The following is a 25517-nucleotide window of genomic DNA, read 5'->3' on the forward strand; positions in this document are numbered from 1 at the left end:
ATAACAAAAGGTAAGTCCATTTAAGATTTAGATAGGTTAAAGGAAAGAATCTGAAAAATGAAAGAAGAGATAACAAAGGGCCAAAACATTTCATAATGGAACAATAATAATGTTAAAAAGTGATAGTGGAAACAGCCAGGTTTCCCAGCAATATTAATTTGACTATATAATAAGAGATTCAATTTGTGGATTAAAACTGAAATTATTCAGGATGAATCCTTCTGCCTTGAGTCAGCTGTCAGAATTTTTTGCTTTTTTATCGTTGAAGTGTAGATTTCTTCCTGGAATGTTTTGTCTGCATTAAGTGTAATATCATAATAATATACATCACATAAATCAATATAGTTTTAAAACAAGCCCCCAGAAAACTACTTCGCCTTTTGCGAATAAAATAGTAAACTGCTAGTTATAATCTAGGAAATTTTTTCCAGTTTCTTGAGATTTTTAAGATTGTGTATCTTACTAAGAATTTTAGCACTGCCTGCCACACTTACAAATTTTTTCCCACAAATGAAGTCAGTTCCTCATCATATTATTAGTTCTGAGGGAAAACAATGCAGTGCATTTGTCCTTGTATAGTTTGTTTTCCTGTTCTCAACTCACCCCACTGTCATGAGTTAGCCTCGGCTGAAGGGTAAATGCTCACCCATCTGCTTCCTCACCTTCTACTGTTGGAGACTCAACTTGTGGAAAAGTAATTTAATTTGTTGCCAATTAAAATACATTTGGGTAGTGAGAAACAAACTTTAAAACAACACCTTTCTTCTTCCACCTCTGAGGTTGAACTGCACGTTTCATTCCTGACCCTTTCCCCTCTGCTTTCCTGAGGGTTACGGGGGAGAAAGGAGTGTATGCTCAGTGTACAGGAATTTCCTCTGTGCCACTTCTGCCTTCTCTCAATTTCCCTCTACTTCTGCATGGGCTTTGCCCAGAGGTCACAGTTGTTTTAGGCTTCCGGCTGCTTTGGTATGAACTCTTCACAGGCTGCTGGGGAAGTACCTGCTTTGCCATGGAGATCTCTTTCCCTTGTCCTCTGACCTTGGTGTTCCCTCCCGTTTCTCATTCTACTTTGTGTTCCCTCCTCCTCTTACTACCTACTGGCTTTTCCCTTTGCTAGGCATGTTTTTTCTGAGTCTCCTTCACCTTGCTTGGCTGCCCGGCTCAGTCGTGCCTCAGGGTTGGTCCATAGGGCTGGCCGGAATGGATTATGTCCAACACTGGGCAACCTCAGGCCTCTCTCCATGGGGCTGCCTCTGCAGTTATCCCCTGCCAATACCATGGTGTCATAGGCACACAATGCAGGGATTTTTACTGTTTAGACCATTTTCAGTTTCTGCTTTTATTTTGCTTTTAGTTTTCAAGCAAAGGTTCATCATCCAGAGTTGTTTTTAAGAAATTACATTTTCATGATAATGATTTATTTAGTGGTATATATGTGTTGCTGTAGTGCTTTAAAATCCCTGCATCTGTGATTTCGACTTTTGCTTGTTATGCTGCTGCTGAGACTCAGATAAGCTTGAACCTTTGGAGAATTCACTGTTATTTGAATCATAGCGGTTTTGCTAATCCTCCCGCTATATTTCATTTTGGAATCTGTCTTTTCTTAAATGCCTGTCACATTTACATTTAAAAATGTGACATTACATCTATGCTACTTTTGGCTTTGGTTTTTATTATGCTGGGAATTCAAGATATGCCTTTCTGTTCTTAGGGACAAATGCAGTATAACACAATTCTCTGGATACCATAGCTGATTATTAAGGTACAGCATATTTTCTGGGGAAAAAGAGTGTTGCTTTACGGACTGACTTGTTCTGCAGTCTAGTTTGAGGTGTCAAGGGCATTAGATTACATGAATATTGGCTTGTAGCGCATGTGAAACTGCAAAACGGAAGTTAATCTTAGTCTGTGCTAGCACATGTGTACTTATTTAAGTAGTAGTGAGTTTCTGTAATTTTAACATGCCTGGAAAATGAAGGTACTTGAAAAGTACTTGAAAATACTTGTCCTAACTGTGGGTAGCTGTGGTGGTTTTTAACTAGTGTTCCTCCCCCCCCCCCCCCCCCCCCCCCCCCTTTTTTTTTTAAATTCTTTTTAACCTGTGCTCATTCATGGAGGTTAGTACAGGTATGTTAACATAAGCTGCTATTGTACGTTCTTTTCCTATATAGTCACACTGAAATTCCTGGTTTATATTATAAAAAAATCTGGTTAATGAAAATAATAAGTGTTTTGATATTAATTGCAATCATAGGCAACAGTTTTTGTAACATAAGTTTACAAAAGTATTGCAAAGCGGCCTTCAGAGTTAGTGGTGAGGGAAAGAGCACTTATATATACACGTACTGTTTCTTTCCCCTTGTATGCTTTGCTTTGTAATTACTACTCTTTTTCAAGTCTGTTTAGTTTGACTTTCAAAATCCCTATGCATTTAAAAATCCTCATGAATGCTGTGCATAAAATTGTTGTTATTGAGGTCACTGTGCCATGGGAAAAATATTAAAGCTATGTTTCTGTATATTTTGCTCCTAAATGTTGTTTAAGGGAGTCTTATATTTCCACATTAAATGTGTCTGACTGTACACAACAAATGCCCAGACAAAAGACCCAGTGCTTTTTTGAAACATACCATTGTTAAAATTGTTAGATGAGGGAAATCTGATTTATTATAGTTGCTTATTCTTAAGAAACTCATTCAAAAAACTTTGTGAATCTGAAAAAAAAATAAGTGCTACGTACAAAAATTAAAAATAGAAAAGGTCAGCTTTTTATTGTTTTCTACACATACAGTTCCTGGTTCTTGTTCTCATTTGCAGTTAAAACAAACTTGATGGTTCACCTGATGGCAACAAGCAGCTCTTGTCATTCCCAGAAGCTGAAGAACATGTTCAAAACATTGTTCTTGGCCTGTGCTTGCAGCTGTAGTTAAAATGGTTTGGTTAAGTTCAGTCACGCTGATAGAAGTCCTATGCTAGAATATGCCCTGTGAGAACAGGGATGCAACCCTATCAGAAGTTCCACATAATTAATCACTTTATGGAATCTGTATGCTATTAATGATAGCTCTTTTCTTCAGACAGTCTGTTTTTTCTTAAAATATGTTAGTTTTTTAAGTAGCAATGGTCTTCATTGCTCTAAGTAGTCATGAAGTATAATGAGCAATAAGAAAGATTAAATATATCAGGGATAACTATTTTATCAAAAGAAAGCCTGCTTATAGTATATGACTGAAGTTTTTAGTCCAAAGTATTAGACTAAATGACTACTAAAACTCTGAGCAATTTATGATTACATTAAAATTGTACATAGCCATGTAGCAGGAAAGATCATATGTCCTTACCCTCTAGTTTATTATAACTATAATCAATGCATGTTGACCATAACATTTAAATGTTGAAATTTCCTGATGTACAGAATTCATAGGTTTTAAATTAGTTGAGGAGAAACTTTCAGATCTGATACTCAGAAGACAAGTGAAGTATTCTTACTAGGCGTGCTGAGTTTTCTTGGGATTTTTTTGCTTTTTGTGATTTGACCCTTTATCAATATTATGGAAAATGTATTTCCCACTTCTTCCTCTGAGAATATGCTATCTTTAAGCTTATGGATTTGTTAAACAATCATTCTTGCATTTTGCATCTTAATACAACCAGTCTCTTTTGTCTTCTTTTGCTCACTAGTAGAATTTATAAAAGTTAATCTGTACCATAACTAAAGAGTTTCAAAATTCACCTTCTATTATCACTGATGGAGAAAATTTACTGGCTTTTAAACCTTGTGGAAGTTACCATTTTCAGTATATGTTTATAAGTCTGCTATGTAAAGATAAGTAAATGAAGTTGTCAGCTGTTTTGTATGTTTCATAGGATCAAAGAATAATTCAGGGCCTGGTTCTACTGAGGCCAGTCTGTGCTCATGGAGAAAAATTTTTCTTATTTCCCATCTCTACCCACTTGTATTTGCATGAATGACCACTGTCTCTCACCCTTTTGTCATCCACCACTCTTACTCTGTTCTCTTGGTAATCTCTCAAGCAGCAGAGGGGTGCTGTTGGTTTCCCCCTGAAACATTTTCCATGCTAAATGTGCTCATCTCACTCAGTTTTCTGATGCTCTCTTCTCTGACTGCCTTGAACCTCTGCTAAACTCACTCTTTCTTATCTACATTTTTCTTAAAGAGAGGGAACAGGGCACAGTTATCTAGATGTGATCTAAACAAAGGGTGCTAAAAAGAAATTATTCTTCCAAAGTGAAGAAAGCGGGTGAGGGAGTACAGGGTGATTTTGTTGCTGTTTTGTTTTGTTTGTTTTTGTTGTTGTTAGATGTCTTAAACTGGGGGCAGTAAAGCATGACATATTTATATCGTAATTTCCCCAATCTCTGTTAATTAGCAAACTATAAAGAGTGTCCGTTAAGAGTGTTGCCATCCCTTACAAAATTAGATGAGTGGAATATAAGATTTTTTTTTAATATGTAGGAAATCAAACAAATATTTTATGTTGGTAACCTTACTCTTTTTTTGCCAGTATTTTATAGTGTTTAAACAGTGTATGGCTTGGAAGTAGGGATAGCCTTAGTTTAAGCTTGAACTGAGGAGTGCAAAACATGCAGAGTAGCGTGGCACCATTATATGATCCACATGACTGTGCTGCTGTATATGTGATACTGTAATTCAATAGCAAGTATGTTAATGAAGCTAGGATGAGGCTGTTGTTATGTGAAGTAACTGAATCTTCCAGTTGTCAGGATAAGAAACAATGCACACATTCTTAATTGAGGAAACATTCATTCCAAGCCTAGCTCATTATGATGTATTTTCATGCAATGTCTTGGAGACATTAATTCAGACAATTGAAATGATTAGAAAAGTAGTATTGTCAGGAAAATGAGACTTATTTGCAGAAGAACAGGCAGATAAAGAGATTGAGACTGTGTACATGATCTTAGGCATCTGGACTAGACTTGTGGAAAACAGATCTCTATGGACAGTGTTTCTTGTTTAAACATTGTTTTTCATTCAGTTATTTGTTCCTTTAATATTGAAACCTTTCATTTAAAAGAGCTGTGAAAAGCTGCATGAATTACTGGTCACAGATTGTGAAACAAGGGCCTGCAGACAGGCTGGCTAGTTATGTTTGAGCTCAGTTACGGGTTTAAGCTGTATTTTCTCTTTTGGCTGGCAGACTGTGGGAGTCATGAACTTTCAGGTTACTTCAGGGAAAGAGGTTTTTTAGCTGAAGCAGAGAAGATTGATATGGATTCTTTTGCCTGTAGTAGTTACAGATTTGCTACCTGTTCCTCATTTCATTGAAGTGTAAAACATATGCAACTTTTCCAAGTGTGGAGCATCTTATATTTCCCAGAAATCTAAAAATTGTACTTGAACAAATACAATTTTTTGAGTAACAGGATGCAGACAAAGTCTTGAACACGAGTATTCAAGCTATGAACGAAAACTGGACCTACAAAAGTGTGGAGTGGTGGTAATGGGACTGCCTTATTGGTAATTTATTGCTGTTTAGCATCATGGATATTTTAAAATTATTCTTATATTGTGCCTGATGAAGAAATTAATTACCACTGTTTTAAAATGCTGAAACCATGGTAGGGAGGTGTCTTTTAACTAAATTGTTGTCTCTCAGTTATGCAAACCTTTCACTGCCTCGGTGTCTCTTCTCAAGTTTGGAGGAAAATGTTACATTAGTCCTAAGTGATACTGTTGTGACAGGAGACTGATGCGGCACAGCTTGTGGCATAGGTATGCAAGTCAGCAGAGTGTCAATGCTTAAATTTTATTTGTTTCTTCAGTGATGTAAAAAGATGGGCCTCTTATGGCAGTTGGGACTTCATCTCTTAGAAATGACCAAGACCTAGGGTCTATGTAGCTGATGATTGTGCGAATACAGGATGTTATTCAATAAAAGGAATGGAGTTGTAGCTATTACGAGTAACAGGGTTTTTTTTGTAGTAGCAGTGATATAACAGTGTCACAACCATTGTAGAGGATCACAGTAAAACTCACCTGAAAGACTATGAAATTCTGAACACCTGTGTTCTAAAAAAGTTAATTCAAAAAGTTGTTGACAGGAAGGAGCCGTATTTGAAAGCAAGTAGAAGAAAACACCCTTTTATTGAAAAGGGCAGAGTTAGCACACAGAGAGACAACAAAGGTACAGAAGCTGGATTGAAAAGCGAGCTAAAATTTTATTTATAAATGCATTTTAGCTTTCTGATTTTCTCCATATAGGCTGGATCCACGAGACCAAAATGTACTTGAGTTGTGAGTAACCAAGTCCTGGAGCTCTGTTGTAGACCTGGTGGGTTAAGAAACATTATCCTTGCAAGTATGTTAATCCCAGTAAAAATATGAAAAAAACCACTTAGGCAATCTATGAATATATTTAAGCTAGCATCACAATTAAATTTTTATGCCTTGTAGAAGTGAACTTCCAGATTGGGGTCTGTAAAAACACTTCAGAAATATGATAACAAAATTTTTATTTCTCTTCTTAATATTAGAGTGGGCAGCTGGGTGGATCAAATGAGGAAAAAGACATAAGGAGGCCATAGATACAATTCTATTGATATTAATCAGAACTGAAAACCCATATAATAGGAATTAATTAAGCATATTTTTTTTCTAGAGGTCAATGCTGAATTCAAAAGCATAAGGCCAAGAAAGGACATACAATAAAAGTGTTTGCTTCTTGTGCGGTAGAAATAGACATCTTGATTCTGCTTTCATTTTGTGACTAGAACCATTACTTGACATTGCAATTCTGCTTGTTAAGATTCCCATAAATGTAGCATCGATAAAATTTCAACCTGGTTAAAACCTGTGCCTAAAAAACCAGGAAAAATAGATAGCTTTTTGTACTTGAAATATACTGCTTGGTATCTTTTTTTTTTTCCCCCAATTTCCTCCATTTTCTTTCCTGAAAGAAATAAACATTAGAAGGAAATGAACCTCACAATCCTGGCCTCATTTGGTAGGTATGTAATCAAAGAGCTTATTTGTGGGAATTCCTGTGGTAATTCTTTTGTTGGATGATGTTTCATTTAACTTGATACTGTATGAAGAATGTGATTTTTTTAGTAGGGTTTTTTAGCTGCTCTCTTTACTGCAGTTGACATTTTCCATAGGAGTGTTGTCCTTGGAGAAGAAGACATAGCATACAATAAATCCACCCCTGTGCTTTCTGTAGATGTCTGCAATAGTGAAGAAATTGGAAGGGATCATTTTTTTAGCATAAAAGGTAGCAGGTATATTATTTGCTGAGTAGATGTTTCAGGAAAAAATATTTCAGGAAGATGGGCATCTAGTTTTAGAAAGGTCACAAATACTTCACGCACACTTGTGATTAATTTGGATGAATGCAGTGTTCCTGACGCAGGCAGCAATAATTGGTTTTGGTTTAACTTAATTTTTCTTTTGTTTGTGACTCTCTCAAGCCCAGTTTTACTTTTCCTTTAAGATACCTATGTTCACAAAACTTTTGATTCTGCAAGGCATGGTCCATCCTTAGTTTCCACCCTCAGTCAATAGAAGGTGAAGAATCTTTGTATTTTCTCAGAAGATAGAAGCAACTTATCAATTAATTAAAATGCATTAATTCCTAGTCCTTCTATCTTCCCTGATGAAATTTCATGATGTACAAGTCTTGAGTTTAAATTGCTAGTTCTTTTCCAATAGGTTGGTTACAGTTGAAAAGAGCATCAAGCGATGTTCCCCTTTTTGTGTCACGTCCTTCCCAGCGGCAGGTTTAGTGTTCACTGCATGTGTCTATTAAGCATTAATTCTCTAACTGTATTTAGTAAGAGGGAGCAATATGGTACATACCAGTGCAAGAATCTTAATTCCTACAAAACATATGGCATAGAATTATCTACTTAAAGATGGAACAATCTGATAATAATTTGGTGGAATGACATCTGCGCAATAAAATAAGACGCTGATCACACTGGAAAAGTAAATGCAGAAGTTGTATACAAAGTATTCTGACATCACCAGAAAGCCATTATCATTCCTCCATGGAATGTTAAAATTTAATGATCTAATTTGGTCTTATCACATGCAATATAAATAAAAAATAACCCTATTAAGTGTTCAGAGACCCTGCTGAACACAAAACTTCTAAATGGTATTTTCTAGGATTTGGACTTACATATGTTTAACAGGAAATAAGGGAATAATGTTAGGAGAAAAATAAAAATTCTGCAGTCATTTCCATCCTTTATTGAAAATGTTTGCATATGCAGTTCTATGCTTTCTATAGTTTAATTTCTTCTCCTGTTGGCCCTGCTATCAGAATATGTAACTTAACATCAGTCTTCACTTTTGTCAAAAAAACACAAGGACATAATTGCAGCTTTTGCCTGAATGAAATGGCTGTGGTGATTCAATGAGGGCAATATAAAGTGTATTCATGTTAGAATGCCAGATCTGAACTTGGAGAAAAAGCTTCTGCAAATCAGAACATAGACTTGTATTTCCCAAATGTATGAAAGTCTGCCAGGAAACACCTCTTTATTTTGTGCACGATTGCATATCAAGATGGCAGAGCTTCTGTTTTAGGCTTTGCAGTTGAAGATTTCCCTTCCTTTGTCAATTTTTCAAAATAGAATGGAAGTACCTGGAAGTTTGGACACTGCATGGAAATTGAACTCAATTTTGTTTTTCAAGTTCCAATTCTTAATTCAATACAATTACATTCTTTAAGTTTTTTTCTTTAATGGAACTGTTGTTGACTTTTTAGACATGCAGCAAGCAAGGAGAAGATCTAGTGAAATAATGGAAATGTGTAACAAATTCTGATTATTTTGCTTTAAGTACTACATTAAGGTAGTTCTCTAAAAGAAATTGTTTAATAATCTGGTTGCATAGAAAACTTTCTTAGTGCAAGTCTTTAAGAGCAGATTTGATGGCATTATTTGGGTTGTGCAATACTCATCAACATAAATTGTATTTAATGTAGAACTGTCAATACTGTAGAAATGTCAACTGTCAATACTATTTCTTATTGATCCTCTTTACTCGTCTTTTAAATCTCATTTTCCCTTCTCAGTTTACTGTGACAAACAGCCAGGAAAAATGGCTTTTGCATTTCTTAATGGAAAGCTACTGCTGTTGACTTTTTTTTTTTAATGTGGTGTTTGTTTAAACCAGAAATGCAAAATACAAGGGTAGAAGGGTAGGTAGAGGATGAATTATCTAAGATTGGTCTCCACTGCCTGCCAACCTATAGAATTGATACAAGCTTGTTTAATGATAGATTTCAGACTTGCTGTAAGTGAGCATAGAACAGCTCATAGAAATGTATAGAACAGGTGGAAGCTAATACAGAATTGATGCAGAAATCTCTTCTACTCTTTTGGCACGTTCTTTGTTGCTAGTAGACTTCTCACAGATTAAAAAGCAACTGGGATATCATATAGGACTGTTAGTTCAGTCTTATCAGTTCTATCCCTGCCAAATCAAGCCTCCTGTAGAGGCTTCTAGAGGGGAAGGTATGTAACATAACATTATTTTGCATGAAATGCAAACAAGATATTTCTGTGAAGTTAAAGACTTTAAATTTCAATAGCCCTTTTATTTATTTAAGGGAGGATAAAAGGATGTTTTAAATGAACTAAAAATCAGTAAAAGAATGCATTTAGCAATTTTAAAGTAAGAATCTCAGTAATGTGAAATTCAGGCATAATGTCTTGTGTATATCTGAATAAAATATTCTTAAGGATCTGGAGCTTTGGAACACTCTTTTTCTTTCTGGCAGCTTTTCCCACGCCTTTTCAAAATCCTCAGTTAAAAATATTGGTGTTTAATATTCTAGGCAAACTAGTTATGAAGAGGTAAATCTGATCACCTGGCTGTCTTAAAAAAATCAGTTACTTTTACTGAACTATTTATCTCAGTTTTGGGGGCAGGGGGGAACCTAACCCACAGGAAGCTAGCCAAATTTTTGTTTTGCTAGCTTTATTTTAGAAGCTTCATTACTTTTACTAGACCTTATGACTAGAGAAGTTCTTTATCTTCTTGCAGTGTTGTGGGAAAATATCTCGTATTAATTTGGCAGGAAAATTGTATAAGCAGCACATCATACTGTTACTCTCATAAGCAGAATCCTGATCTTTTGTCAAAACATAAGGAACAACTGGCTGATGGCAATTCTGATTACTTTAGAAAGTAATTATTGAAAGAAGGCATATAGATCTCAAACGATCCTTTTATCTTTTACAGCCGCCCAAAAGGAATAATGATAAAATGACACATATTCTTTGTTGCGTTCTGGTTAATAAAAAAGGAAAAGTGCTAAAACTAAGCACACTGTTCGGCAAGAGCAAAGTTGTCATAACTTTGTCATAAGTGTGATGCCTTTTGAATCTATATGCTACAGAAGATCAGCATTTTTGGCAAATCCTCACTGCCTTTTTACCTCTTTCTAGAGAAGTCTGTAACCCTTCTGTCTCCATTTATACAGGCCTACCCAGAAGAGGAAAGTGTTTTTAAAAAGTTTGCCAGCTAATTTAATTGTATGCTGATTTTAAAATACTAAAGCATAGTGAAAGAGGTTTTAGTTTAAGAACACTTGGCATGTCAAGAGTGATTCCTAACTATTTACTGGTGAGGACAAACTCTCTGAACACATATGTTCCCAGCCTCCTAATGCCAAGGAGTTGTGGTGGTTTCAATGTCTGTAAGCTGGTATAAACATGGTAATGGTGCAGTCACCTAGCCAAGGAAATGATGATACTTCTGTGGTTTGCAACTACCTATATCTCTGGTCATACTCAACCTTCCCAGATTTGGAGAATGGCTGGAGGATCTGCATGGATGTATGAGTGTGGGAAAAGGACCATGGATGTATGTGTTCTTCTCTTCTTTTACATAGATTTACACAGGTTTTGGTTCTAAAATTATCTTTGTGTCCTGTGCTATAGGGTAATAATGCTCTGCAATACTGAGCATCTTTTGTTCTGTATTTCCCATTCTGTACTTCTTTCCTGTCCTGTGTTGGTCCTATTGAATGCAGATCAACACGAATTTCAGAATAAAATCAGAAAAAGTTTGATTTATACTTTTTATTCCCAGTGCAGTGTTTGATGCTACACGATACTTCTTGGATCAATAATTTCACCATCTAGCCTACCTCTGAATCGGCTAATGACAAGTTATTGTTTTTATTTCAAGTTATACTGGTATTTGAAGATATTAGCTACATTAGTAAAACAAAGAGTAATGGCTTGATACAATTCCTGTTATAGGCTGGTTTAATAAAATAAATTACACCAAAAACATGGCAAGGAATTCTGGTATCCTAGTAAATGGTTTTCAGTTTCTTATGTAATGATGAGCCTGCATGCCCCCCACTGAGCTCCTTATAGCAGTTTTCTATGCATTCTTAGCTATTGTAACACTTGCTGATACTTAGTTTGCCTCTCATTCTCTTTTATAGGCTGATGAATATATAAACGAGTTAAATTGATTTATCTGATATTGCTGCAGAATTAATGTGTTTTGTTCTTACTGTTCTCTGAAAAACTTAAGTGCAGTAAAGCACAGTGAAGTAATGTTCATTTGCCTGATCTTAGGGGATGGTGAATTTGAATTGAGGATTGCTGGTCATCATCTTGTGTCAGGACCTTCATTTGTACATTTAGCGCACCATCCAGGAACTGTAATTTGGCTTTATTCTGTGTTTCACTACACTTTTCATCCATATTTTATAGAAGGTCATAACTTCATCACAGCTGTTGTTACATATGTAGAGAGTCCACTAGATGCTCTTGCCTTATTTTGTCACATTGTCACAACCTGGGAAGTGGTAGAGGGAAGATGATTACCTTCTGCTTCCATATTCTTCAGGGTACTGAAGGCCAAAGATGGTGATTAAATGTAGAGGCAGTTGCCCAGTCCAAGTCCATTGTCACAGTTAAAAAGTTTAATCTCATGCTTTAATGGAATGTAATGAAAGGCAGTGCATTTCACTCTGTATGCATTGCCTCCTGTTCTGCCACTGGGGTCCTTCAAGAGGAGTCCAGCTCCCTCTTCTTTACCCACTGCATCTGGTATTTACAATGATGAGATCCCCATGCACTTTCTCCTCTCCAGGCTGGACCATTGCAGCTCTCTCAGATTTTCCTCAAAGCGGACAGACTTCAGTTGGTTTAGCATGTTTGTGGCCTTTCCCTGGGCTCTCTCCAGTAGCTCCTCATCTCTCCTGGAGAGGACAGTCCAGAGCTGGGTACAGCACTCCAGGTGTGGCCAGCAGAGCAGTTGGGATCCCTCCCTGTCCTACTGGCAGCACTCCCAGTGCCCCCCTGGAGCCTCTTTGCCTTTTGGCCAGAGGGCACGCCACCAGTGTCATTTGTATGTTGACGTCCCCAGGACCTCCAGACCCTTTGCTGCCAAGTGGAGCTGGATCCCACAGGAATGCACTGCAGAGGGAACTCTGCCAGCAGGGCTGAGGACCCATGTGGGATGTGGGATAAGAGTTTGTGGGGCTGCCCCCGCAAAAGGGGATTGTGTGGAGCTCATGGAAATTTTCAGATATGGTGCTGGTGTATCTGGGGAGAGGACTGGAAGTGGGGGACTGGGATGGGTCCACTAAGACTGAGAGGTAGAGAGGGGTGGGAAACCCATGTTTTGGCCCCTGGCACAGATATGCTTTGCTTGCATGCCAGTCTGCTTCTTGGGGGGCTCCTGAAGTTCTGGGAGGCTTGGAGTTTAGAGCTTTGCTCTGCAGAAAACACCCAGCTATGGGGTGCAGGTCAGCAGATGGTCCCCAGCAGTATCAGGCTTTTGTGAAGCCTGAACCCAGCCCTCTCCTCCATTCCTGCCAGTTTGGGCCAGAGGAGTTGGGCTGCTGCTGTACGGAAGGGTCAGAGGAAGGCTCAGAGGGCTGTGACAGGGGAATGACCAAATCCATTTGGGTGTGGAGGCACCAGAGGGAGAGGGTTGTCAGCATGGCCTGCATCCATGGACCTGGCTTTGCTTCAGGTCAGGCATTCCGGCTGATGGCCACAAAACTTGGGCAGTGATGCTCTGGTGCTTGGAGAGGGAAAGCTTTGGGAGTTCAAGTGAAAGAGGCTCTGTTGCAGCATTTATATAAAGAAATTTCTAACAGTGCCTTGTTAGTGTAGGAAAACAAAACGGGAGCATGTTCCAGACATTCTCCCCTTTTGTTTTCCTACACTAACACGGCACTGTTAGAAAGCATTGCCTGAAGTGGCTTCCTTTGGTTTTGAGAGCATCATGCTCTGAAAAGCTTCTGGATCTTTGTTCAGTGTCCAAAGCCAATGATTTTCCAGCACCAGCACCAATGAAAGCTTCGAGCTGGAGAATGCCAGCCAGGAACTGAGATCCATGCACCCACTTATCACCTTCTCCTTACTGGGGAGGAATACTGGAAAAAAAAGGATAAACCTTTTGGGTTGAGATAAGAACACTTTAATAATTAAAAAAAATAACAAAACCTTATGACTAATAATAATAGTAATGAAAAAGAGAGACAGAGATGAAACAATACCTCCACCGAATTAACGTATTCATGTGCAGTACACCAAGGGGTTGTGAGAGACGCGTGCCCCGGGAAGCCTCTGGACGGTCATTCCAAGCGCATGAGGGCCGCGCCCCCAGCATGTGCAAGAGGATGGCCGGTCCAAGTGCCGGAGCTTCTCTGGCGCCGGGAACCGGGCAGCAGAGAAGGCCCCGAGCGCGGGCAGCGAGGGGAGACGGGGGCCTCCCGAAGGGTCTCCTTGCAGGAAAAGGAGACTTTCCTGGAAAGTGAGCGAGCAGCCCCTCAGCTGCCTTCGACACCTGCCTCCCCCTCGGTTCGCCCAGGCACGCTGCCCCCCATTCCAGGCGAAATCTCCCTTCCGCACTGCTCCCGGCCAGCCAGTGGGACTCAGCTGGCACAGGGTACCTGCGGGAGGCGGTCCGGGACGGGGGAAGTGGCTGGGAGCCCTCAGCGGTGCTGCGGGGCGCTGCCACTGCGGGGCCTGGGTCCTGCTGAAGGACGCACACTGGGCCAGGTGTGCGAATACAGGAGCCTGTGGCACACGGCTGTTGCCTGGTGAGCACAACAAACAGCCCAGAGGGAAAAGACCCCGCTCCACGGTGTGTCAGACGTCTTTTGGTGGCCTTAAAGCCCCGAGTTTGTCTGACCCTGTGGTGAGTCTGGTGCCGCCGGGTCTTCTCCAGGGTGAACCGACCCAGCTCTCCCAGCTTTCCCTCCTAGGAGGGACACCCCTGTTCTTCACTGGGTTTGTGGCCCTTCCCTGGGCTCTCTCCAGTAACTCCTCATCTCTCGTGGGCTGGAGAGCCCAGAGCAGGAACAGCGCTCCAGGTGTGGCCTCACAGGGCAGGGGAGAGGGCAGGATCCCTCCGTGTCCCTCTGGCAGCACTCCCAGTGAGCCTGGCAGAGAACTGCGGCGCTCACCGCTGGCCCGTGCTCCTCCTGGGCCTTTCTGGTTGAGCTGCTGTTGGTTCATGGGGCTATTCCTCCCCAGGTGCAGTGTTTGGAATCTCCTTTTGTTAATCTGCATGAGTTCCTGTTGGCTCCTTTCTCCAGCCATTTAAATAAAATTGTTAGAAGAAAACAGTTGTTTTGAAAAACACAGCTGAAAAGGCAATCATAGAAATGTCTAGATTAAAGGGTACAATAAAGGCCGAAAAACAATCTTTTCCTTCAAGGGAGACCAGAAGAAAGAAGAACAAGAATGTAGAGCCTAATTTTCGTAATTCTCAAAGGCAAAATGCTGAAGGAGTTGGTGTTCAGTCATATTCTGTGCAGGATAAAACATAGCAGTTGCACTAGTATGTCATTGCTCTCAAGTATATTTTATATAGGTAAGTGTAGCTATATGAATGTTTATGTGTTGAAAATGCAGTCTTTGGATGGGTGAAACACTCTTCACTGAGAAAGTTGTGCATTTTGTGTTAAGAAGTACCACAATATGCCCATCTAAATGTAAATCCTGTTTGAGACAAGGCATTTTTAACCTGCTGACCAACTGTTTATAAAGGTCGTGTCCTGTGTCGTGCAGAAATTTACATTAAAGCAGCAAATTTGCCTTAGCTCATTAAGCAAGTTTAAAATTAAAACAGGTCTTTTGCAATAAAGATTAAATGTTAAAGATGATAGACTCCAGGTAGCATGCAACACAATGGTAGCTTGGTGATAGTTAATAATAGTCAGGATTATTTAAAAACATTTTCATGAAGGCTTTATGATAGGAAGTCAGGATGAGTGATTAAAAAATAAAAAAATATTTGACCAAAAAAAAAAGTGATAAAAAGCAGGGAAGGGAAAGGCCTGCATTGCCAGTATAATTTTTCCTTTGTTTCTTTCTTTGCTTGAGTGAAACGAAATTCTGTTGCTGTGAACGGTCTGTCGTTTTTTTTTTTTATTAGAGTTCAAATTGAATTCAATCTCTGTTTACATTGAGCTTTTCTTTTTGTCTATCGTATTTGTTGGTTGAAAACTCATATTTTCTAGGAATGAGTTCAATTTTCCATGACTATTGGCAGATGTTTCTCTAGGATCTTTAGTGACAATGATGTATTTGTTGATAACCCAGGGCTTGCTAAAAAAGACTTTGTTTCCCATCAGTGAGTCTGTTTTCTTGTTCGAGAGCTTTAGTCAATGGAAATGTACTCCATTTCTTCCAAAAATGTCTAAGGGTAGTTTCACTTATTTTGAATGCACACTTAAGTCAATGAATTCTTGTTTGGTTCAGTTACTCTTCTCTCTTTGTGGTAGGTGAAATACACAATACTTTGGTTTCACTTCTTTGAGTCCTCTTGAAAGTTACATATTTGAGTGGCTTTAATAGTTGAACCTAGTGTTCTAAGATAGTAGCCATTATAGTTTTGTTGTAAGTAGATTTCATTCCTAAATGTTGTTGCTGTTTTTTATGGTCAACTGGCCACTTCACTACCCTGATAGGAACATTTGAGGAATTTAGTTCATAGGACTGCAAGATGCCTTACAGCAAGAGCGTATCAGTGTCTTCACTGGAAAAATAGGGTTTACAAACAGGTTTTATTTATCAGAGGAAAAAAGTGTAGAGAAATCTACAGTTTCTGTGTTACTGACATTTTGTGCTACCTTCTCTTCCTCTCCTGTCGTCTCAAAGCACAACAATCTTTGTTACAAAACCTCTCTTCCCGGAGTCTCAAAACAGCTTCAGGGTAGCACTGTTCACAGCTGCGTGGTTTCTGTCACTTAACGCTGGCAGAAACTCTTGCTTTTGAAGTTCCTCCAAAATTGATGCTTTTTCTTTGCATTGTTCTGGGAAGGTTTGCCTCTTTTTCATTTTGAGGGTTGGAGATATGGGATTTTTTTTTGTTGGTGGTGGTGGTTTGGTTTTGGTTTCTTTTTTCTTTTGGTTTGTTTGTTTGGTTTTTTTCTCTTGGTTTGCATTTAGTTTCACGTTGTGGTTTTTGTTTTTGTGCTGTCTTTTATGTGATTTTCTTTTGTGTGTGCTTTTTTTGTTGTTGATTTTTTGTTTATTTTGTTTTGGTTTTTGTTTTCGTTTTACTTAAATTTTGGGGTTTTTTTAATATCACGATGCTTCTTTGCATATGTATTTTAGATTTAAATAGGACATAATATTTGTTAGAACATCGCATAGCTAATTTCATTCCTTTCTGTCTTTTATTAAGGGGTAAGCTACATAAATAGCTGCAAATTATTTAACATTTGTGTTGTTTTGTTACCTTTCAAAATCCATGGTAGGACCCCATAATTTCTTCTTCACTAATATTCTTCTGCTCTTCTTTTCTTGCTTTTTAATAGAACTTGAATAGTAGGAGAGTCTTGAAAAAAAATATTTTAAGAATAGAAAAAAATTATTATGTTTTCCTTTTTTCAGTTTAGAAGTCAGGACTTACATCTGAAGCAGGAAGTTGAAAATTGAATATATTCCAGTGTCAGTTCTGACTGTGTTTTGCCTTGTGACCATAATAAATAAGCCTTTCTTTGGTCTTATTTCTTCTTCTGTGTTATGAGGAAGAAACAGAAGTATTTGCAAAGCATTCTGAAATTCCTGGAAGGAAGTTGCATAAAACTTATGCAAGTTGCATACACATTTTTTCATTATTTATTTGAATGTATATAGGTTTTCTAAATATTGTTCTGCTTTGCTGAGCAAAAGTACAAATGAGGTGCCTTAAACTTGATGGAAGAGTCATTTTGGCAAAAAAAAAAAATCAGTAGATTGAGACTCTAGAATAAATCTCTTTGGTCTTAATTTTTTTAGCCTTATCATCTGTGATTTTCAGTTATAAATAATTCTTACCAGTTGAAGCAATGAGATTATTGATGTATTAAGACTACTTGTTAATTCATCTTGCTTTTCATTCAGCATTTAGAGAAGCTACAAGATATAGGAGTGATGAATTTTGGGCATCTCAGTCTTGAAAAAAATTAGCCATGGTTTTGCAAGAACTTATTGCATACTTTAGAGAAACTTAATGAATATGATGGAGTTTGACATGTTTCACATGAGACTTGGCCAGAACTTTTCCTTCTGATTGGAATTTCATTGTGTTCTTCTCCTTCCCCCAGAGAGAAGTCATTATGTATTGTGATCTACCATTGATAATATAAATTTGCTGGCTTTAGCATCCATTAATACAATGAACTGGATGCTAAAAGGTGAAACCTGAGAAAAAATGTAAAATGAAATTTTAGAATATCTCAAAATAGAGAAAAATACTTAGAAAAAATATTTTCTGAACTTCAAAAAGTAATTTGTAACTTTATAAATATACGGACAAGTCACTAGTCCATTTTCTGTGCTGTCTTTAGGACACAGCAGTGAGGAGTGTCCAGCAGTTCTGAGGTTTATACAATAATAGTATTTAATCTTCAACATAATCAGTCCCTCAACTTTACCATCTCTAAATGCAGCCATAGTTTTTAATCATGACAACTGGACTTGGAGCTCTCTAAAAATTTTAGTTGTGTGGAAAAAAGATTGAATATACTCATCTGGTTATATTGCCATGAATCATCAGTTATTGTTAAACCCAAACCTAAATTTAAAAAAGACTTCTGAATGCCCTGACAGTAATTTGACTTGCTGCATCACTGGTAATGTTAGTTGTGACACACATACTAATTGTTCCAGAAAATGGCCTTAAGTAATCCAGTGGAGTAACAGTTTATTTTGACTGATAAATTGCTATCCAAAATAAAAGAAAATTTCCTGTTCCTTAGCCCATTTACTCATACCAGGTGTATATCGTCCCCTTTAATCTGCAATATGTCAAGTTCTAATTTGAGTTTTTCCCCAGGTGGCATGTTTAGAATGGAATTTTAAAATTGATATCCTATTGATTTTGTTTTGATTCTTGAAAATAGAGAAGGAATGTTTCCTTACTAGGTATCCTGTTACATTATGTTCTTAATGTACAATGTGTTACAGGTCTCCCTGTGCTGTAATTAGTGAGCTAAGAATAATGCAGTTCATCAGAATTGCTGTACTTGGGTGATTTGTGAATTCCTTTTTTATGTTTGATAATAGTAAACTTTCTTTTAGTAAATCCATGATAATGGCTGTAGTGTTTGTATGAAAAAGGTAACTGATGTAGTATGTATGACCTAGTATATGTATTAGGTACTGCACAACAAGACGTTATTTTTTTATGATTATATATATACATTTAAATATATATGCAGACACATGTTATTGCACAGACTGTTTTCTTACTTTAGGAGCTGTTACAGAATTGGTTAATTTTGCTCTGTTGCAGATGGAGGTTAATTTCATTGAAATAAATTCTAATTTTGCATGTGCAGAATACTAACATTTTAAAATGCAGGAATTGATAGGCAGATAAAGATATGAGGTAGAAGCTGTTAGTTTATGGATCTGAGAAAGTGAAGTCCAAAGGTACTAAGGAAAGAACTGAGAGCTAAGAGAAGGATGGAGCAAGAACAGTTGACACACAGCAGAGAGATAAAGGCTCCAGGGAGGGAGTCTTTTTGTATAGACGTCAGGGATGGACGGAGAAGTGAATGTGAGTGAAACAGGAGAAAGACTCAAGCTAGAAATACAGGTTGAAATCAGAATGGAGCAAAAAGGGTTAATACTGACTTTAATAGTGACTCAGTCTTTCAAGGAGTAAGTAAGTTAAAGGTACCACTGAAGGATAAAGAGGAAGAAGGGCTGTGAGGTGGAATATTTAAGAAAGTATGGGTTCCTTTAGTTGTGTCTTGTCACACTGTTTTTGTTGTCCAGCTTTCAAAGGAATGGGAGGAAAATGACCACATTTTTGTAATGCTAACCGATGCTGATGTTACTGAGTCTTTTTTGCAAGAATGTGTAGGTGGCATTATATGTAAACATAAAATAAATTAGAAATAGGAATTAAGAAAAAAAGCCAGATATTTTGGAAGGCACTATTTAATATTGAACTCTTTGAAAAATATTGCGGACCATTTGTGTGTGCATATATTAATACAAATAATGAATTTAAGAGTATTTTTTTCTATTATATAAAAAAGACCTTAAAGAATGGTGTTTTGCATTTGTATTTTTGTTGTGTATGACACGATGTGTCAAAGAAAAGAGTGTACTGTTTATGATTTACCAAGAAAGGAAAGCTGTCTTTCTCAATGCTTGTACAGATGGCTAACTGCTACCAAAGGTTTCTACAACACTACTTACAAGGTGCCAGAAGGTTAGTGTGAAAATACATCACAGGCTGATTCTATAGCAAAGGACAGTTACTGATACCAGGATTTATTAAATCCTGTCCTTTTAGCAAACAGTGCCTGTCAAACACTTCTACTGGCGGTCCACAGGAAGCAGTTCCAGTCACAGCACCTATAAAATGTTTTTTATCAAAATGCATTCTTTACATTGTTTGAAAATTCATTGAAAATATTGCAAGATTGGTGCATTGTGGGTGCAGGTTGTGGAAACAGGATATAAGATGAAACACACAGGAGAAAAGGAGCAGGATGTGTTAGCCGATAACCAGTGCAGAGTTAAGCAAACAGTAACTTGGGTCAAGGAAAGGCAGGGATATCCATATATAGTGAACTGTGGTGTTACTGGTTAAGCAAGAAGGACAGGATGTTACCATACAAGTCATTGGATGGTTGTAGTATTAACAGGTCCTATATAAACACCATGTTGGGCCCAATAAATTGGCTTCTGATCATCAATCAGGCATTCCTGCCTCTTGAATCCCAACAAATGGTGTCCCTGTTTGGTCATGCTTCATTGAAAGTATTGCAGGAGTGGTATATAGTGCATGAAATAATTGATTGAGTATAGCTGAAGCTGGTATGAAGAATCTAAATTATTTAAAGTGGTTGTCTCCAATGAATACATCATTGCTGCTGTTCTCTGAAGAAAGCTTTAGTCGTTATAAGCAGTAAGGAAGGAGTATCACTGAAAAAACCTTGATTTAATAATTTCAGGACATACTTACATAATTGTTTCTGGTACAAAGGTTGTGACATTTATCTATGGCAACAGCAGCCTCCTTTTACATGGGAGGTAGTCCAATCACTTAGATTTCACATTTACTTTAAAAAAGATAACAAGTTAAAAAAAAAAAAAAAAACCCACTGAATACTTTAGTAGACAAGGAAATGTCTGGTTTGTGTTTTTCCCAGGAGCCTTCTTCAGCAGAATCACATTTTTTTTTTGTTTTAGAGAGAATCTTGTAGTCACTTTTTCAGATTAGGAGGAGGAAGTGACATAACTGCCAGCTACAAGCCAGTCAAATAAAAAATTAATTAAAACCTGTAAAAAACCATCACCACCACCACCTCTAGATTATTTATCAAAACAACAACTTTTGTGTTTGTGGTGCTTTGTTTTTTTTTTCTTGAATCATTCAAGGAAATATGAGTAGAAATCATTTTCAGAATGCATCTACTATGTAATCTGATATAATAATTCCAAGTATTTCCACCCTTCAGTGCCTGGAAGCCTGTCTTCTGTTTTTTGGGGCAGTGATACTGTTGAGCATGATGCTATTCTGTTACTTTTCACTCAAAAGTATACTTCTAAAGTTTGAAAACTTTAAAAAAATGTATTGTATTTCTAACTCCGGTCTGGTTTTGTTAATTCTTCTGCTGTAATTCTATTAAAATGAAATGGAAACTGCTCAAAGATTACTGAAAGAGAGAAATTGTGTCCCATTTAGATGTGATTTTGTGTCCCATTTAGATGTGATTTGAGTCTTCTAATACCTTATTGTCATTCCAGCATAGAATACATTTTATTTCTAGATATATTTTCTTTCTTAATGCTTCAATGCTTACTTAAGTAATGATTTTCTGTCCAGGCACTGGAAGTCTTGGTGTTTAACAGCAAAATTTTGGCTTTAACCAAATTTCTTATTGGTTTGTTGCATCAGGGCTCAAATGTCAAAAGATTTTGTGCTTTGAAGGGAGAGAAAATCCACTATTGCTTGTCTTTATTTTATGAATTTCAATTTTAAAAGTTAAAAATATTACTGTGGATTTCTATGCACTTTTCGAGTATATAGAAGTGTCTTCATTGCTTTTTTTTACTGCTCATTGTGTCCAATCAAGGACTCTCTGAATGGAACATACTATTTCAAATATATTTGAGGTTTTTACAGAGTGCGTGTATAAGTGTGTATATGCATGCTGTTTGAAAAGGGAGCATTCAGATGGTATTTTGGGTAAAAACTATAATTAAAGGCAGCTGCATAAAATTACAATTTCTGTCTTGAATTTTTTTTTCCTTCTTTCCATTTCATCCTCCATTAGATGGCAGTGTTGTGAATATGCAGCATATCAATGCTGACATATTGAAGGGAAAGCAAGCATTTTTAACACATCTCAGATGCTTTTTCATTATATATCTTGTGAATTTCAAGGGGAGGAAGGGAACTAGAAATGATAGATGGAAATAGCAGATAAAGAAATCTGCATTTAGTATGCAGAAACCTAGCTAGTAGGAAAGTAGCATTCAGTCCTTTGCATGTTTCTGCTTGTTTAAAAAAATGCAATAAAACTAGCTGTAGTGAACCCTTAAGCCAGGGCATTAACTTACCCTTTTTTCTATACACCTCTTCTTAACTGAAAAAAATACTGTCTCAGTTTTGTGCTTAAAGAGAGTTATTTAGCGAAGTTCTTTCAAAGTTTTTTTCATGTAAGACTGTGTTTTAGCCAATCAGTTTGAAAAAAAATTGTTATGTTTTCTGTGGCAAGGTTTTGGTAGTGTAGAGTTGCTTTAGCAGTGGCTAATAACCATCATCTGTTGATCAGGAACAGTCCACACATTGGACAGAGCCAAATCCAACTGACTCCAAAATGAACTTGCTGCTGCCCAAAGCTGAGCATGTCAGCAACTCTGGTGGCATTCATATGATAGCAAATTTAGAAAGAATAAAAATCACTCTGCAGCAACAGTGAGAGTGAGTGAGAAAAGAAGTGAGAAAGAAAAGAGTGAGAAAAATTTGAAAGAAACATCCCTGCAGATACCAGTCAGGAATGAAATAAAGCCTGAAAAATGGGTGTGAAAGAAGTTGGTTTTAGTTTTGTTCTTGTTTCTCACCATCACAACCTCTTATTAATTGACATTAATATATTTTCCTCAAGAGAAGTCAAAGATGGTAGTTGGTCAGTGATCTGCCTGTCCTTACTTAGACCCATGACATTTTCCATCTTATTTTCTTCCCTTGTCCTGCTGAGGAAGGGAAATGGAAGAGCAAACTTGGTGGACACCTGGCAGTCAGCCAGGATTAACCCACTAGTTAATCCAGTAGTTTATATGCTGTAGATGTATTGATTTACCTAATATAGTTGCCTACTGTCAAGTATTTTTATGTACTGACTACAATGACTTTAATCTGAAAATTGACTCAGCATCTACAGTATTTCAAGTGGAGGCTCCTTTGCATTTTCATGACCATTAAGATTCTATTCAAATAGGACAAAAATACTCTATGCAGATGCATAAGAAAAACAATGCAAAAATTCTTTGTGAGACTAAGGGATTAGATTAAAGTTGATGAGGAAAGTATTACAGGTGATTCTAGAGTCTGCAATGTAGAGTGGATTGGATTACATGGATATAGTGCAGCCTTGCAGACTTCAGACATAATACTCCTTTCTCTTGCTTTCTTTCTACTCTTTGTAGAAAAAAAATGGGCAAAACTGTAATTTGATGTGGTACTTGTATGAATTTATGTTTTGAAGAGTTAAGTGCTAGGACTGTAAATGCTTGTAAAGACCTTTGGGTCAACAAGATACTATATGAGTTACTTTGAAAAGTTAAATTGCACATATCACTCAAGATATATGCAATCTCTGGATTCGAGGTAGCAAAGTTTGCTTAAAATTATCAAAACCAGCTAATAGAGAAGAAAGAACGCTATAGTTTCTTTTTGTTCTTAACCTGTAGGAGTTAATGAAACAATGGAGTGTCCGTAAGTACTTTTGGGAATCCTAGTGTGATGCATTTGTTCAGATAGTGTTTTCTTCTGAATAATCCTCTCCTTTTGAAATTTGAGGAAAAGTGAATAAGGAAAATACTGATTAAAGTAGAATTGGTTTGTACATGTGGGATTTTTGTTCTGGGCTTTTTAACTGCAAAGTGTGGCATATTCCAGTACCTGTCACTTACAAATACCTCTCTTGTCTTGCAGTGCACTTGTAGGAGAGACATGGTGTCAATATCCATGGATGTCTTTGTGAGGAAGTTTCAACCAGAGAGATACCAGCTGTGGAAACAGGGCAAGGATTTATATACCATTGATCATACAAAACCAACTCCTGAATCAACGCCTGAAGTGAAGATCTGGCTACAGAGAAGAAGGAAAATACAGAACTCTCCCAAGAGGTATTTATGCTTCTTTGCCATCGATTTAGTTGTCTTTATATGATGCCAGTGTCCTCTCTGTTTCGTTTTGGCCGCTTCCTCTGATGTTGTCTTAGTTTTGGCCACAAGAAATTTTATTTTCTCATAGTAGTGGTGATGGGGTGGGGCTTGGAGCTGCGTGGTTGTGCCTACATTGTTCTCGACCATACACATCACTGCTGGGGGACAGAAGTAAGGGATTGTCACTTCTGAGAAGGAAGGGAGTGTGGTGTGTACTCAGCTCCCCCCCACCCCCCACCACTGGAGAGGCTGGAGGGAGAGGAAGGGCTGCATGGTTTGTAACTTTCACCTGGGCTTTAACTATGTCTCATGTTTTCTTTCAATTAATTTCCTTCAGAAGACAAAAATTGTTTTTCTGCTTTCTGTAAAATTTAACTTATAAGTTAAATGTGAAAATTTAACTTACAATTTATACTTTATTGTGTACCTAAAAAAGTTAGTCATTATGGAGACCATCAAAATGCATTCAAGTGTGTCACTTAAAATCTTTCTTTAATAACAGTTATTCCAGAGTAATTTTCAAGGTATGGATGGTTACCATTCTTCCTAGAGATCACAGCAACCAAAAAACAAGGGAGAAGACTCCTAAGAGCTGAAAAGGAGATTTAAAAGGAAAAACTTATCATAAAGCTGTGATAGAATCCCACCAGGTGTTTCAAGCCTCTAACAGCCCTCACTGCCATTTTACTCTAAGGAGGTGCCACTGCCTATTTGTCCCACTCTTACAGTGCTGCAGCCAAAATCTGTCTTTGTCTACCACAGATCAGTGGCAGATCATAATAAAGGCTCAGTTGGTGGTGCCAACATCACCAGAAATTTAGAAAAAGAAATTAAGGAGAATAAAAGAAATTTAGAAGAATAAGGAAATTTAGGAGAATAAAGTCTCTCAGCTTGTCACACAAAGCTATAAAACCTTTGACTTTTTAAAGCAGTTTTATATCTATTTTATTGAGATGCATTATGGTTTTGTTTTCATTGCACATTTTTTGTATAATTGTGCTTTCCTGTCTTACATAACTGGATCTTTATGGATTTTCTTCTTCATTATCTAACAAAAATCTGCTTAATTTCTAGTCAAAGGTGGGCAGTTTTATTGGTATTATGGTATGTTAGCGCAGCTTTTTGAGTTGGAGATAATACTGATTTATTAAAGATCTTCTTTCTCCAAAGAATTTTACAGTGCAGTGGCTTTTTAAACTTGGTCTAAAACCAAACTTCCTCATTTTCTTTGTAAGTTAATATATGTCTTGAGGAAAAGATAGGAAAGTCTGGCACTGTAGTGGAACATGGTTACTGAAAATATAATACTGTGTTTGTTCTGGGTAAGGGTAGTTTGTGAGGTAGAATCACTTCTTGAAGACAGCTAGTGAAGCAGCTGAACAGCCAGTTTGTTAGTATGTGTATAATACTGACCTGGACTTGCGGAGAGAATAATTCTGTTGTTTAACTAGGTGAATGCCATTTTTCCCTGTAGTAGGTTTCCCTGCATCTATTGTACAGCATAAATGCAGATTCCCATGTGGACCAGCAGTGATTCATTTGGTAGTACCCTTATGGACAGGGGGTTCTGAATAAAAACAAAGACTTTCTAGTAATTGCATTGAAAGTTTTATCACAGGAACACATGGGCTGATATAT

At 37.4% G+C, this 25517-nt stretch overlaps 1 protein-coding gene across 3 annotated transcripts in view; it reads left to right on the plus strand.

Moving 5' to 3' along the window:
* KDM4C (lysine demethylase 4C) overlaps positions 1-25517 on the plus strand; it is a 245333-nt gene that overhangs the window by 100244 nt on the left and 119572 nt on the right. For all 3 annotated transcript variants that reach the window (XM_084225527.1, XM_084225528.1, XM_084225529.1), the window contains exon 9: positions 23647-23840. In XM_084225527.1, coding sequence (XP_084081653.1) covers positions 23647-23840 — 194 coding nt within the window. The remainder of the gene's footprint in view (positions 1-23646; positions 23841-25517) is intronic.

The sequence above is a fragment of the Fringilla coelebs genome, assembly GCF_963513975.1.
Source record: "Fringilla coelebs genome assembly, chromosome: Z".
Classification (NCBI taxonomy): domain Eukaryota; kingdom Metazoa; phylum Chordata; class Aves; order Passeriformes; family Fringillidae; genus Fringilla; species Fringilla coelebs.